The sequence below is a fragment of the Peromyscus californicus genome, unplaced genomic scaffold (genome assembly GCF_007827085.1).
Source record: "Peromyscus californicus insignis strain IS unplaced genomic scaffold, ASM782708v3 Scaffold_6__1_contigs__length_162567912, whole genome shotgun sequence".
Classification (NCBI taxonomy): domain Eukaryota; kingdom Metazoa; phylum Chordata; class Mammalia; order Rodentia; family Cricetidae; genus Peromyscus; species Peromyscus californicus.
The window spans coordinates 107445528-107462098 of NW_026294584.1; the positions used below are offsets into that span (position 1 = coordinate 107445528).

The 16571-nt window shown below is 43.8% G+C and overlaps 1 protein-coding gene across 1 annotated transcript in view; it reads right to left on the reverse strand.

Annotated features, from left to right (window-relative positions):
- Nucleotides 1–3829: 3829 nt before the first annotated feature.
- The window catches only part of Prickle2 (prickle planar cell polarity protein 2), a 342949-nt gene continuing 330207 nt past the window's right edge, over nt 3830–16571 (reverse strand). The window contains 1 exon segment of the mRNA XM_052721435.1: nt 3830–9453. Within this exon segment, the coding sequence (XP_052577395.1) occupies nt 8579–9453 (875 nt within the window). The 3' untranslated portion in view covers nt 3830–8578.

A 16571-nucleotide genomic window follows, 5' to 3' on the forward strand; every position in this document is an offset into this window, starting at 1 on the left:
ATCAAACATCTCAACATGGACGTTTAGTTCAGTATGGCCAGAGTTGTGCTGTGTGTGTGTGTGTGTGTGTGTGTGTGTGTGTGTGTGTGTGTGTGTGTGAGAGAGAGAGAGAGAGAGAGAGAGAGAGAGAGAGAGAGAGAGAGAGAGAGAGGCTGAACACTGCCTTACTTTACCAATCACACAATCCTGCCAGACTGCAAGGGGGCAAAACTTGGGTATGAGAGTTGGGACACATGGGTATTTGGTGGGCAAAAACATGTTCAGTATATAAAATTCTTCAAATCCTCATTTTTTTTTCAAGAACAGAGAAACAACCTAGAAAACTTGATAGGTAGGACTTATAAATAAATGGACCAATTCAGTTTCTGGGCCTTTGGCAATAATTTTGAAAGAAAAGGACAATAATTCCTTTTCTTTCTACACCAGGGAAATTTACTATTGACTTAGGTGTGTATCCATATTTCTTTGACATCCTCCCCCCTCCCCCAAGGTAATCTTACGGTGTTTATTTTCAGGTAAAAAGATCTGTTTTCCACTTGATAAGAGAGATAAAAGATTCTAGATGTCAGGACAAATGGACATCCTTACTGTCTCCAGGACAAATGGACAGCCTTACTGTCTTCAGAACTTTGGGTGGCAGCATTTTCCAGAATACCATTTGCTCTTTTCTAGAATATTTTTGTTATTGGATAGAAAGCATCGTTGTTATTCCCCAACTCTGTGCTTTCTGCCATTGGAGCTTTATTAACTGTGTGTAGCATGCAGTCTACTTCCAATTCAGTACAGAGTCCTATTACCCACTAAGTGTGCCCTGATTTTGTCCTTGCTTGCTTAGGCACATTTTCCAATAAACAATGACACTGTAATTAGCACTAGGCCCATGAAGGAAGTATGCTAAAATATGATAATTTATTCCATTTGCTAATATAAACTTATTTCTCAGTAACATTTTCCCAATCCATATGGATTTGATTATTCTTAAATCTCCACTTCCTTAATGATAGTTCTTTCATTATATTATAAATCATCTGATTATAATTCAGGGCCATGAACTCTTGATTTTTGCTTTCTGCATGCGCAGTTGATAGCACTTGAAATGCCAATGGCTTCGTTAAGGAGTCTAAGGCACTATTACTCCTTTAAATTGGAAAACACTGTTATCTATCTAGACTTCCTATGGGCCAATAACGAACAGGTTGAAAAAGAAATCAGGGAAACAGTATAATTCACAATAGTCACACACACACACACACACACACACACACACACACACACACACACACACCACACAATGGGGAGGTACAAATACACAAAATAAAAGAAAAAAAATCAGCTGTCCTATCAAACAAACACAAAAGTCCCTCCTCCATCCACCCCACCAGGAATAAACTTAATGAGGAAAAAGAAAGACTTGTACAATGACAATTTTAAGACAATGAAGAAAGAAGTTGAAGAAGAGACTAGAAGATGGAAAAGCTTCCTATGTTCATGGATTGGAAGAGTTAACATGTGAATATGACCATCCTTCTGAAAGCAATCTACAGATTCCACTGAAATTCCAGAGCCATTTTTTTACAGACTTGGGAAAAACACTCCAAGAATTTACATGGAGTCATCAAAAGCAAGGCCAGTCCCAAAGAAAAAGAACATTGTGGGTTGTGTCACCATGACTGATTTCAGATTGTACTACAGAGCCATAGTAACAATAACAGCATGGCATTAGTACAGAAACAGACACATGGTTCGATGGAAGAAAGTTGAGGACCTAGTTATAAGTCCATACAACTACATTTACCTGATTTTGGAGAAAGATACACAAAATTTTATAGTGGGAAAAATAGCATCTTTAAAAATGCTGGAGAAACTGGATTTTAACATGCAGGAAAATAAAGCTAGATCCTTATCTCTTACCATGCACAAAACTCAACTCTAAATAGAACAGGGACCTCCAAATAAGACCCTGAAACTTCTAGAGCTGAAAGCAGGTAGCACGGTTCACCTTATAGGCACAGGTAAGGACTTCCCAAATAAGACTCCAGTAGCACAGGAAATAAGGCCACGGATCAACAGCAGGACTTCATGAAACTAAAGTTGCTGCAGAGCCAAGGAAACTGTGAACAGGCGTCGGGCACAACAGAAGGAAATCTCTATCAGATGGTCACTGGAATTAGAAGTCAGAAAACACAAAAGCTTAAGGAATAAAAACCCAATTAAAATGGGCTTAACAACTGAACAACATTTTCAAAAGAAGAAATGAAAAATGGCTAGGAAACACTTTAAAAAAATACTTGTCATCCTTAGCCATCAGGGAAATAAAAAATAAATCTACCTTAAGATCCTGTCTCATTCCAGGCACAATGGCCGCCATTAGGAATACAAAGGACAACATACGCTCCTGGGGATGTGGCAAAGGGGACTCCTGGGCACTGTTGGTGGGAGTGCAAACTAGTGTAGCGACTCTGGGTATCAGTTTGGAGCTTTCTCAAAAAAAAAAAAAAAACAAAAAAAACCAAAAAACTAGAAATAGACCTGCCACCCCAGGGCATCTACCCAACGACTTTATATCCTACTGCAGAGACACTCACACATCCATGTTCACTGTTGCTCTATTTATAATAGCCAGAAAATGGAATGAATTTAGATATACACTGCAGATGAACGGATAAGAAACATGTGGTACATATGCACAGTGGAATACTGCTCAGCTAAAGAAAAAATGAAATCATTAAATTCATAGGTAAATAGATGGAACTGGAAAAAGTATACTGAGTGATGTAACTCAGACCCAGAAAGATAAACATCATATGTCTTCTCTCATATAGATCCTAGCCTCAAATCTTTTATTTGGTGTTTAATTTGAAATACAAGTGGAATCCAGGAAACAAGAAAGGTGCCTTTTGGGGAGCATATTAAGGGGAAGGGGTAGTAAGTTTTAGGTAAAATGAAAGTAGTGAGGTAGAATGTTGATGGTGAAAGGATTAAGGAGGGTATGGGAGTATGAGGAAATCATGGGGTGAAGAGGAGGGATAACCCAAAGAACCGAGTATGAAAAGCCATATAGAAGTCTACCATCTCACACCCCAACTTAAAAAGTGTAAGTGGAGGGGTAGAACAGTTATGAAAATAAAGAAGGGATATGGAAGAGAGTGGGTGGGTTATTAAAAAAAGAGGATCTATGAAAAAGTCACAGGGAAACTAGCTAGAAAGCTAATTGCAAAACACAACCTAAAAAAGTGTCTGAGAGGGTTTCAAAACAAGTCAGGCTATTTCCATCGCCCTTGGTTACCCACAATAACCACATGATAAGATCCTGTTGCTGAAGACACAACATATTTTGGGTGAAGGACATAGAGAAGTCAATCTCAGAATTCCCTCAGAGGGAATGTCCCCTCTGCTGGCTGGCTTTCAGAGTGCCAGGAGGTGCTCCCCAGAGTATAAGGGAGAGGAAAGACACTAGTGGTCTTGCTCACCCAGTGCTGGACCAGCATGCTTACCCAGCATGCTGCAAAACCAACCTGCCAGGCAAGATTTGCCCAGCGGTGCAATAGTGCTTATTATGGAGTAACCAACCAATTTCTAGTTGGATTGAGTCTTATTGGAAGCAATTTTATGCCCGCTACTGTAATCCTGGTCAAAAGCCCATGACGGGGGAGGTCCTAGGTCCTAGGGTAGAACCTGCTACTGATATTTTTCTGGATAATCATGTTGTTAAATTAGGCTCAAGTTCCTGCTGTAAATATCACTCTCTGACACACATGCTTTTCCTCTTCTTTAAGATTCCCAAAGGCTAAGACCACTCTTGAAATCTGGAAAGTGAGCAAGAATTGAGAAGAGTGACATCATTTCTTTTATTCAAATTTTATTGGAAGTTTACAAATGTATTACAGAATCAGTAAAACATCATATCCACTTTACAGGGCACGGATCTCAAGCAAAGTGTTCAGAACAGTCTCTGGCAGAGCCCACGCCAAAGGCCTGTGACAGGCCTTCCTAACAAACAGCTTGACACTTACAGATAACACAGACTCCAGCCTGCTTTACCTTCTCGGGCCCTCTGAGGTTTTGTTTATGCATGTGGAATTAAATAGGATCTGGGCAAAGCAACTCTGTGCAGGAAGGAATGAGTTTAAGAGAATAGATGCTGGCCTAGTTTGCTGAAGAATACAGAGGAGTCATAGGTCTTAGGTTGTTACCTCAGGGTCAGAATTAAACCAGAATACTTTATTGAAAACTATGGAAATCAGGTAGATAGACTCAAGAGGAGGTCTTATTGGCAAGCAATCTCCCAAAATTTAGAAATGTTTGATCGGTGACCTATTGAACATGCCATGGCCAAATGCCCAGACCATAAAGGTTTCCTTAGAAAATGTGCAAGATAGAACTAGACATCTGTCTTGTGAGTTCATCACATTTGAACCATAGAAATGTCTGCTAGCAGCATGTGACCTTTCCAGTCTCCTTTTTATTCCCCCGAGGGAGGCTGGTTCTGGAAGCAGGAAATGAATTTATATAACAGCAATAGCTTCCAACGGTGAGTCATGCTCCATAGGGGGCTTGTGATGACTGGATTCCTAGCAGGAGAAAATAGAAAAAGAAACCAATCCTTCCTCCAGCCTGACCTTCATGGCTTCTAGACGGTCATACAGACAAACTCCGGGGCAAACCGCTGAGGGGAAGGCAAAGGGTTCATTCCCACTTGCCTTATGCTCAAAGAGATGAACTTTTCAAAAGGTGCTAATCTGCAACTGCCTTCAAGATCAGTAGTGGAAACCTGTGGAACTTGATGTGCAGAGCCTGGAGATACCACACAGGGGCCAGTAACGACTCTGCCTGCATGTGACATTTGGGCCACTGGTTCAGTTTTCCTCTTTCCTTGGTTGTAGGTGGATCTTGGTGGAGCACAGCGTCTGGTCTCTTTAGGAGCGTGCAAAGGACACTGCCCTTTGGAATGTAAGTGTTCTAGGTCCCTATAAGGAGGGGTCAGATGAGGAAACAGAAGAATTCATATCTGACCTCAGCAAAGTGAGCAGCTGCCGCCCACAAAACTGGCAAAGACCCTGAGCATGAAAAAGTGGGCCAGAGAGGGCCTTGTTTGGCCTAAGAGGTCAGCTTCCTTTAGCTTCCACAGTGTGGGAGGACGAAGAAATGGAGTCTCCCCATTGTTAATGATGGCTGCTTCCTAGATGTCTGGTGTACTGCTTCTTTCCCAGGGACCCAGGGAAGAATCAGCTCATGTCTAAGATGTGTCACAAGACAGAGAAGACCGGCTCCAGTCAGCTAGGCCTGTCCGACTAGTTGTGAAGATGCCTGGGACGAGACTCTACTTTCCTTGGAAAGTCTGTACTAATCCATTGCCTATCATCTGCTGAGGTGGCAAGGAGAGCAGGGCAAGCGCTACATTCACGCCACCACTGGCTCCACCTGAAGGTAAAAATGGCTAATAGGCCATAAGGAGCAGAAACTTTCAGAAGAGGAGTAGGAAACGCCATCTTGTTACAGCTCTGTAGGAGGAGCATTCTATAGGAAAAAAAAAAAATGACTTTCCATATCAGAAAAATCCAGACTGCTCACACAGCTGCTGGGAGAGTGAAGGATGGAGTACAGAATGTGGAAAGAGGGTTTCAGACAACCAACACCAGCAATTCTCCTTTGTGCATGTTAAAAGCCAGGAAGTGAGGTCTGATTTTCCTCACCTCCCTTCACCGTCACACACGGTAGAGAGTCCAGAACTGTATAGGACAGAAGGAAGGGAGGGCCCCCGAAGGCCACACTCAATGCTACCGTGTCAGCCTGGAACCTTTTCACAGTACCAAAGGTGGGATGCCCTAGCAAGACCACTCAGGAAACTTACCATCACTTACACACTCCTTGGACTGGAGAAGAGTGCTGGCTTAGCTGGTGTTGGATCTGGCAGCAGCAGTATGAGATGAACTCAACCGTAGAGCTATAGCTCTAAGCAAAGTTATTACCTAAAGCTAAAGAAATTCTAGTTCAGTGACGTTCTGCCCATTACTGGGCAGTCACTTGAAGGGCCCACGACCATTGTGAAGAATTGGCCTTCTTCAAATGGCTTTCTCTGTAAGGCGCCTCTCTGCATTTAGAATGGGAAGAAATCGAAGGAGGTGGTCTTGCTGGTGAACAGTTGGACCCTGAAGCCTGTATCTCATTATATGCTCAGTTTTGACCAGAATGATCTTGATGTTCCTGAAGCAGTTTCTAGGCTGCTTTCTTCTTCGGGCTGAGGGTGACTCAAACTGTCTCTGGGAAATGTAAGAGGTACTCTGCCAAGGACAGAGTAAGGAAAAAACTTTCAACGGGAGAATTTCTTTCATTGGATTTGGGGCCAGAGAGGACACATGGTTTCAGCCATTGGCTAGATGACCTACTTCCCTCTCTTCTCCTTGCCCAATAATACCTTTTAGTTCTCACCAATCAACAAACTTGAAGCTCCAAACTGGACTCACCCAATGTCTACCGGAAACCAGCCACTTCAGTGGCTCACCGCTGCCTATTTGTCTCCTAAACAGTTTGCCAAGCAGTTTATTAACTTACTATACAAAGGTAATAGCGTTAATTCTCCAGAGGCTCGGATAATTAATGAAACATTTAGATATGAAGATAGCATGCGGAAAACAGCCACAACCAACATTCCCATTGCTCTTCTAAAAAAATCAGTGACAATGACAAATGTCATAGTAATACCTAAAAAGCAAATCATTTTAATACACCCTGGAGTATCATCATCACATCCCTTTCAGTCCTTGTTTCCCCAGACCCATTTAGGATGGCGTCTGAGAAGCCCCTTTTCACATTCTCTCCATTAAAAAAAAAAACCCAAAAAACCCTAGAAAATGTTAAGTACTATACTGAAGAGAGACCATGCTCGCCTTATCATGGCAAATGGCCACGGAGACACACTGTGCATTACGGGGACAGCACATCTCACAAAAGGTGGGTCCTCCAGTGGATTTTTGCCACAATCCACTGAGGAGAGGAAGAGAATGGACCAAGAGCAAGTGCTTCGTTTTTGTTTTTTTTTAAACTAAAGCGAGGCAAGAAGTTTTATTTCACTCTATATTTACTCTACGGGCAGTGAAATGTCTTCTTTAAGCAAACTCACTCTTGAGCCTGTCTGTCTGAACAACAGTCCTCAAAGTTCAAAATGGAAATCTCTCTTGCCACAAGGTCTGTTTTCCCATGTTCTTACCCTACCACTCAGCAGCTTGACCCTCCTGGGTAATAAGCCAGCCCCTGTGGCGACCAAGCTTGTCAAACTGGATTCTCTCGAAGGCAGTGGGGACTAGTTAAGGTGGCTGTCACCTCTCTTCTTTCTCTCTACAAGTTCTTTTCCCTTGACTTTCCTTCATATCCCCCCCCTTCAACATCTACCTGCTTTGTGTTTTCAAATCTCCTTGTTCCCTACCCAAGTGTAAAGTGCGCCACACTGCCGTACCCAGAGCGCTTCCGCAGCATCCTTCTGTCCTTCAGTGCCAAACGCCGAAGCTCACGTGCTATGAGGACTAACAGTTGTCAGGCTAAGGCAGCAGCTCTGTCTGCCTGGGAAGTAGAAAGCAGAAAATACAATCCAGGACACATGAGCACCAAACAATAATTCCACATTCAAAACAACGCCATGCTGACAGCACACATTGGCACCACTCACAGTCACTTTGATTCCCCCCAAGGGACAGATCGACATTAAGCAACTTCAAGGTTCCAAACAGGGATGGCATTTCTCACAGAACTGGACTGACACTGGTTGATATCTCTAATCAGCAAAAGCGACATTTGCAATAAAAAAAAAAACCCTACTTACTTTGTAGAGAATAAATTCTACCGAGAGTGGGAACAGACTTAAAGACGACTCCTTTCAATGGACTAGAGCATAAAATGCTTTGGGTAGAATAGTTATTTTTTTTTTCAGCCACAAAAAGCCAAATTGAATGTTATTTCTCTGAAAATAGTCTCACTGACATGTAACAGATTTGTATAGAAAGAAAACCAAACCAAACCAAAACCAACAACAAAAGCCAGGTGTTCCTGGGCCACCAGGTACTATCACTCAAAGATAATGGTGGACATGCATGCAAGTCCCCACTGATCCTACGATATAGAAATTCTTTTGTTATTACAAAATACAAAAATATTTTATCAGAACTCTCATTTACATTGCATTTACAATGGACATGTAAATAACTTAGTTGGGGGTCCTGGCTAATAAAGTATTTACTGGAAAAGGGGTCCTAAAAGGAAGAGAACCAGAAAGAATCTAAGTGAGCAGGTTACAATGTGTCGTCTGGTAAATGGCCACTCCACCTTGGAAGGACATGGCCTACCCTGGCCTCCACTGCCGGTGTTTTCCAAAGTGGAAGGTGCAAATCATATTTAACATGCCCAAAACTGTGACATCAAGTGTATCTACCAAGTCAACCTGCAGCCTTGCCTCCCTCAACTGAGAGCATTCTCCATCTTTCCCCTACGAACCGTCCCCAAGAGCACTTGAGAATTCCCAACAGTGCACGCTTCTGCGGCTACATTCTTCGCTTCCAACTTCCCCCATTCCCCGATCCCAATCACATTATGAAATGATACAGTTTTTGCTCTTCTGTCTTTTCCTGCTGTGCAACTGTCCTCTGCCACTTAAGGTGGAGGATTTGGGGACACCGTAAGAGCTGTACTTGTGCAACAGCTCATCACTTGTGACATATCGCAGGCGGGCTGGCTGGGGGATGGGTTCTCCTAGGAAGTAGCCCTCATTGTCGGACTCTGAGGAGGAGGAGCAGGTGGAGCACCAATCATACTCCGTGAAGTAGGGTCCCCATCGATCCCCAAAGGCATTCTGCAAAGCCAGGTCTGACACAGTCCTGGGACACTGGCTGTACAGATCCCGCCGGGACCCCTGCCCCAGGCTCTCCTGGAAGCTCCGTTGACGCATGAACTGGTCATAGTCCTCCCTGGCTCTCAGAGGGGGCCTTTCCTTCAACCGAGCGATGACCTCCCGCTCGCTGGCTAGGTGCAGGGCGTTGTCTGAGCGTGAGCGTCGGGACCTTCGGGACCTGTGCGGGCGGAAGCGGCGGTTGTCATCCCTGGAAGTAGTTCTCCTCCGGGTGCGCTCACTCATGGGCTGGATGCGCACACCTTCCTGCCCCGGCAGCTTGCTGCTCGCTATGCCGCCATCAAAATCAAAGCTCTGGTGCATCCTTCCATGGGACTGCAGGTCCCTGTACCCTAGGGGGTTGCTGAGCTGGTGAAGGTTCCCCTCCATCTCCTGGTACTGTTGTGCGGACAGCAGGCTGCGGACAGACTCGGCGCTCCTGAATTGCATGGAGGAGTTGAGAGTGCCCATGTTGCTCAGCTTTTCTGAGACATTCATTCCAGAGTCTTTGCTGAGGTCAGGCATGGAAAACCGAGATAGGTGCTCCTGGCGCTTGGCACCACCTTCGGCAGACAGACCTGGGGGCGGGGACAGGAGAGAAGAGCACCACTGCAGTTAATACACCAGTACAGCAATGGGGTGGGGGTGTCACCATTACTCTCAGTCTGGGGTCTCTTCAGGGTGTGGCATAACTGTGGCTGTGTAATACACCAAGGCTCTCTGTACGTATGTCCTATGTACTTTTCCTCTATTTAGAATTTCACATCACCAAGTACTTCTGTTGCATCTTCAATTCTAACCATGTTCTATTAGCTTTGTAGGACAGATGATAGCCATCTGGTCAGTGACTGGCCAGGCCTAAGCTGTTTCTTACTTACCACAGTAAGCTTAGAATCTAATTCTAAAGTCCTGGATTAGTTTACTTTGCTGGCCCAAAGCAGTTTCCTGCTTGGCCTGATTCCCTAAATGGCAGGTAGCCATCCATCTCAAATGACTTAGACACTAAGTGACTCCCAAGATGGAGAAAAAGAGATATTTATTCTCTTGGCTTGGTCAGGGATTGATTGCCTTAGGATTATAAATGAATCTCTAGCGGCCAGAAGATATGAATTGTGCCTACGTTATTCCTCTATCCCCTAGGGAGGTGCCTTTAAAAATGAAGCAGTGGCCTTAATCACTATGGAAGAGCTGGTACCCAAGAAAAGAGTCTCCATTCCTGAAGTGTTTCCACATTGTCAGGGCCGAGACAGAAACAATCCCAAAGAGAGTGGGAAATGTGTACTTTGGGAATTTGCTTTTGCATATCTTAAAACAGTACTCTGCAGAGATGCTCATCTCCGTAGTTTGGCCATTTTGCCCTTTCTGGTCACTGACAGCAATAAGCCACCATTACTCCTGCCACTGATTATCTTGGCCTCCCAGTGGGATCTGAGATATCCTCTCTCTGATAGACCTAAATCAATGTTGCAAGCCTTTGAGAATGTGGCAACATCTAAAGCTAAGTACACATATATAAACATACATGAATTATGAATAAAACCATTTTGTGGGGGGCTTCTGGTATCATTTTTCCTATGCATATAACCCCAAGTGGAGTGGGCTCAATTTTACATTGCCATTCCTAGTTATATACCCAGCATAAGTTAGTAAATACCTTCCAAAATATGCAGACGTATTTAGACAGCGGAGCTTTCTTATAAAAGCTTGGAACTGGAAATCATTTAAGTGCCACCCAATGCAAAAGTGAATAGATACATTGTGATTCTGTTTGCTATTACTCACTAAAAGTTACCTGGGCTTGTTGAAGAAATGGATTTCAGGATAGAGTAGGAAAGCAAAAGGATGAGTCCAGAGCATCTTGTACAAAAAAAGATGTTAAAAATAAAATGTGATGAGAGTTTGTTGGAAGACCACGGTCCCACTTGAAAGAGGTTCCCAGTGGTCATTCTGGACAGTTTGAACATTAAAATATGTATGGAAAGTAGTTACTTATAAACCACTGAAACAAATGGGAGTTTTTAATTTCATACTATGACAAGAGGAACATCAGTGAGTCAATAACTAGGGGGCTGAGTGGGATACTTGTGCACAGCAGAATGCTGCTCATTGTCAGCGAAGTGAGTCTATGGAGAGGGAGGGGCTAGCTAGCCAGATGTTTATAGTCACTTTGCAACCACTGGTATTTAAAGGTACTTAAAGTGACCACATTTAGGGCGTAAACACCTGGTGAGAGAGTACAGTAACACATGAGCCTTTGGCAAACATTTCAGTGAGCCATGTAGAATATTCTCTCAGCCTGTGCTTGGTTTTGTCTTCTATACTGTATTTTCCCCTCAAGAATGTTGTCCTTATTTTTCTCAATACGGCATCCTTCATCTCATGTTTCCTCCTGAATGCACCAAGGGTACTCAAGTCTCTATGGAACAGGATGTAGGATACACTTCAAAATGCCTCTACATTATTTACAATCCTGAATACAACATATATTCAATGTAAGTAGTTGCTGTTCTGTACTGTGTAAGGAAAAAGATAATAAGCTGTCCACAGTTTCATAGAGATGCAGCCATTAAAGCTACCTGAATTCCCACCAGGGGCTGACTGAACCCACAGGTGTGGAATCCATACAAAGCACCAATTGTGTTCTATATTATACTCTCCAGTAATTTTAAAAATAATTTCATCACTGATAGCTGTCAGAGAAAGAGGAGCTGGATGCTCTACTCCCCATTTTTCTTGTTGTTTATCACTGGTATATAAATCACAAAAACTGACCCACAACCATTTAGTCACTTTCAGAGCCTTGTCTACCTGAAGATGGAGAGGGGACCCTGACATGCTAAGATGATGAATGAGTGATCTGAGCAGATGAATTCTCTCAAGGAAGAAAAGAGAAACTTCCAAAAGTTACCCAGGGGGCACCATTATCTTTGCAGAACTTTCTGGGTAAGTTATTTAGTGGGATGAAGGTCAGCTTCAACAACCTAGCAAATACCATAAATTCTCAGGAAAGCTTCTCGCCAACTAGCCTGGCAGTAAAACATTTCTAAGATACAATGTGGACAGGTTCCTAGTTCCATGCTGAGGGAAAAGTAGTTTCTACTCTGCTCTAGTGGAGAAGCAGGGAAGAGTTGGACTTCTTCAAGCTCACATGTCCAAGGTGTCCTGTGGCTCTCCGGCACCACGCCATTGAGAATAAAAGTACTCTGCTGAGAGCAGAGATTATCCATGTTCCGGCCCGGTCCATTAGTAATTCTGCCAAACAGAAGTTACTGCGCTGGGGGACCTGAGATGAGATTGCTAGCTCCACCTGCTGCTCTTGAGAGAAGCTTCTCCTGTGACTCACAGAATCAACATTTCCCTTTTAGGGTCTCCTTACATGCAAGGGCAGCTCAGAGAGGAGCAATGCATGTGTCCTTGTCTCTGAAGAGGGTGGTTCTGTGGTTAATTTCCTTATTGGGGAATCCAGAGTTTTTATGCAAACTTCAACGTCCTGCTCTACTTGGCTCCCTACCTCTCTATATGAATGTCATCAAGGCAACACTTCTCCGGTACTCTACCCCGGCTGTGACTCCAGGCCCCTTCCTCCTTCAGCGCACCAACCTGCTCATGCTGTCCTGGGAGAAACTCTCTCCTTTGTGTGGCTGAATTCTATTCACTCAATTCTACACACAGATGGCAACTGCCCCGTGTTGGGGGCCATTCCTTTAAAGGTGGTTTTGCCCCATGAGCAGTCAACCGCTCTTTCACTTGACTATTATTTAAGCTGCCCACCATGTTCAGTTTTTAAAAATCTGTGCATAAATTTGTAGCTGAAATGGCTCTGCAAGGGAGCAGCAATCCTGTTCTCTGTTTCCTGTATTCTCACAGAACTAACAGGATCCAGAGCCTTGTGGGCCCTCCATACAAAAGTTCAGAATAAAGGCAAGTGAATCTCCATGCAGCCCACAGCTCAGGTAAAGTGATCACCTTTGACCTGGTATGGGCCAGGATGCAATTCCAATGTGCAGGGTTGTAAACATCTGGAACAAAATACTGCAATCAGGCTTATTGGTCTCTGACAAACCACTGTGTGTAGCTCAGCATAAGGGCATTCCTGATTTTAAGGCTGAGGAACATATGATTTATAATTAGCTCCCTGAACTGAGAAAATGTTTTTACCTTATTGATCACAGCTCTGGAGGTTGGTTCAAGTTAGTGGTTCTCAAGTCCCCAAGACAGAATTATACCCTCACAGCTCATATTCCCACTGATAAACATTTCCCCTTTTTAAACTATGCAGAGCAAGATAGCCACCTTCTGGCTGTGCCCCTTTTAAAACCCAATGAGCTGCATAATGAAAATGGGCACGATAATACCTGGGTATGAAAGTGGCAGTGATACTCAGGGAGGAAGAGTGAACTTTCTGTTTAAAACATATCACAATATTAATACATCTGTGAGTTTTTGTCTCAGCAATCTTTCTGGTTCGGTTAAGTCCCAAGAGGGTGGGACTATGTATTCTTGTTAGCTACTTCACCTCACCTGCCATCAGGACAGGGAGCAATAGAGAAAGCAAGGCCTGACGGTCCCCAGTGAAAGAAATTATGCCCCACGAATTTGATACCCAGAAAACAAATGAACAAACAAACAAAAAACCCACATGGGTCAAATGTGGTTTTTATGTGAATGAATGAGTCTGTGAACTACAACCCGTGTTCTGTCTGACACACTGTAACGCTTCCTAGACTACTGGCAACTATTAAGAATAATTTGACTCTCTGGTGATGTCTGGGACTTCTTCCTTATATTGTTGATGTCCAATTCTTTACTTTGTGCAGAAAGACTCATTGTCAAAATATGGAAAATCAATATAATGGATCAAATAATGAGGTTCCTCTGATGTCCCGCCACATTCCTGAAACACATGTAATTTTCTTGCCACTAGACCATTGGGGGGTGTGTGTGTGTATAAGTGTGCATGCCTATTTCTGTATATGTATATATGCATACCTATGTATAAGCACATATATGGGAAGAGAGATACATATTGTGGAAAAAATGTGTCAGGGAAGTTTGACCCCACATTTAGAGCTGGCATGATAGGGTATTCTGATGCTGGAGGACATGGGTAGAGAATCTACCATCACAGAGACAAAGATGCCAGGCCCTTTTCTTTCAAGTAGAACTGTTTTATCAGTAGACAGTGTTTTTCTTCTTCAAATGACACAGGCTTTGTGAGAGGTATCTGATGGGGACTGTGGTAATTTGAATGTAATTGGTTCATAATCTCATAGGGAGTGGCACTATTAGGAGGTGTGGCTTTGTTGGAGTAGGCATGGCTGGAGGAAGTGTGCCCCTGTGGGGGCGGGCTTTGAGGTTTCCTATGCTCAGGATACCACCCAGTGTCTCAGTTGGCTTCCTATTGCCTGCAAGATGTAGCACTCTCAGCTCCAGCACCATGTCTTCCTGCACACCTCCATGCTTCCCATCATGATGATAATGGACAGAACCTCTGAAACCATAAGAGAGCCACCCCAGTTAAATGTTCTCTTTGTAAGAGTTGCTATAGTCATGGTGTCTCTTCACAGCAATAAAAACCCTAACTAAGACAGGGACGGTGGGGCTGAAGGGCTTTGATTTACCTTTTCTCCAGGGGTCTGTGCCTCAAGAGATACAAAAAGTCTATGTCTCACAGAGCCATATATGGGATTCTTTCAATACCCTTAGGCCTTGCTCCACCAAAAGGAGGTCACGATGGAACTGAGCTTGTGGATCTCTACAGTCTCACCCATTAGTACAGCTTGGATGCCGTGACAACAGCATTCTCATGTGAGCAATACCCTCACCCTCTGCAAAAAGAAGGCTTCTGCAGAAACTGGCATCGGTGAGAAAACAAATCGATGTTTCAAGGAGTGTCCACGGTCAGATGGCAGAGAAACGCAATCTTTGCTGTGTTCCTCTCCCCCGTGGGTCTTAGGAGCAGAAGATGCATGCTTAAGAAGAAAACAGACTTAAATTTAAAGGCAGCCTGTGGGCACAATGTTCTGTTCCTTATTTGTCACCCTGTCTTGTCCTACTCCTTGAAAAAAAGCTGGCATGAGAAGACAGAGAATTATGACTGTGCCAACTTAAAAGACGCGTTTGCATTTCACATTGTTATTCAGTAAAAGAAATAGAAGCGGCTCCCTTTGTCCTCTAGACATTCGCTTCTCAAAGGGATGAGTTAGCTCCCTTTCAGCAAGCTTTCCCTACGTGATTTTTGTCTCTGCTGATGAAGACATAGGAATTATTTTAGATAAAAATCCACAGACTACATGTTAGAGCTGGAGACAAAAAAATTATAATACTTACAACAGGGATTTGCAAACTATTGACTGGGGTCTAAGCCACCTCCCTGACTGTTTTTGTAAATAAGACTTTATTAGAATACAATCACATTTATTTGCATATTACCTACAACTATTTCCCAGAATCCATTTGTTTTCTAGTGTTTATAGAGACTACATGACCCAAAAAGCTCAAAATACTTACTTTCTGGTCCTTTACAGAAATGACTGTGTTATAGCAATTTGCTTGCATCAGTGTGTCTCAGACCATGTGAGAAAGATCTTAAGGTTCAAGATTGGTGTGTGTGTGTGTGTGTGTGTGTGTGTGTGTGTGTGTGTGTGTGTGTGTCCATTGATTCCATCAACACCCTGAACTTCACACAAGCAACAGCTGCTGAGGTGCTGTCATCTAGGCAGTGGGGTTTAAATACCAGCACATGTTTGTAGCTGACAAGCCCTGGAATGGTTCAAAATGAGTGTGACGGGGAAGGCTGGGGGAGGGGCTGGAGATACAGAGAAGACCGGTGGGATGTGTACACACACACAGTCCTTGGTACTCAGATGGGATCTGTAGACAGGGGCATGTCCAGGAGCCTCTCAGACTCTACCCAGAATTGCAGAACCTCAATCTATGTTCAAACAGGACCTCCTGGTGACTCTCAGGCCCACCCTGGAAAAGAACAATTCAAGAGAATTTCTTTGCAAGAAGATACCCCTGTCCTAGGAAGCCTGCCTTCATGCCCTCACACACCCCAATTCAAGGTTTCTCAAGAGGAATAGTATCCACATCTCAGATTACATAGGCCTTATGGGGGCAGCCCTGTGCATTTAGGATGTGTGGCTACATTTCTAGCCTATCCCAGCAGTCTTCCCTTCTGACTATGACAGCTCAAAATGCCCCCAGATGCCGAAAGAGGGCAAAAATCACCATGAAAAGAACCACAGTTCTAAAGAAAACAGTTTGGCAGCTGCCATCTGACCAGAGTCTACAGGGAGTCTCTCCAAGAGTGGCAGCAGGATGTATTCATAAGGAAACCCGATCTTTATGAGGCACAGGAACACCAACCCTCGTGTTCCACTAGGCTCGGTGTGGAACAGCCAGTTTGTTATCTGTGTAACTGCTGGTAAACGCACATATCTCTGTTGTGGCTTTCAAGAGTTCCTTGTGGTGAAGGGTTCTGTCTGTTGTCTTATTTCCTGGGTTCCCAGCCCTTAGGGAATCTTTCTCAACTCCTAACTGTGGTCATCAGCCCATGTTCAGGTTCCCAGGGACCAGCAGGTCCTGGCAGGTGATGGTATACACTGCTCCTGTGGTGAAAAGTGCTGGCACATCTCAGAACACTCACGTCAGCGACCGCCAAGGCAGCATGGTAGGAGCTGTGCATTCCTGA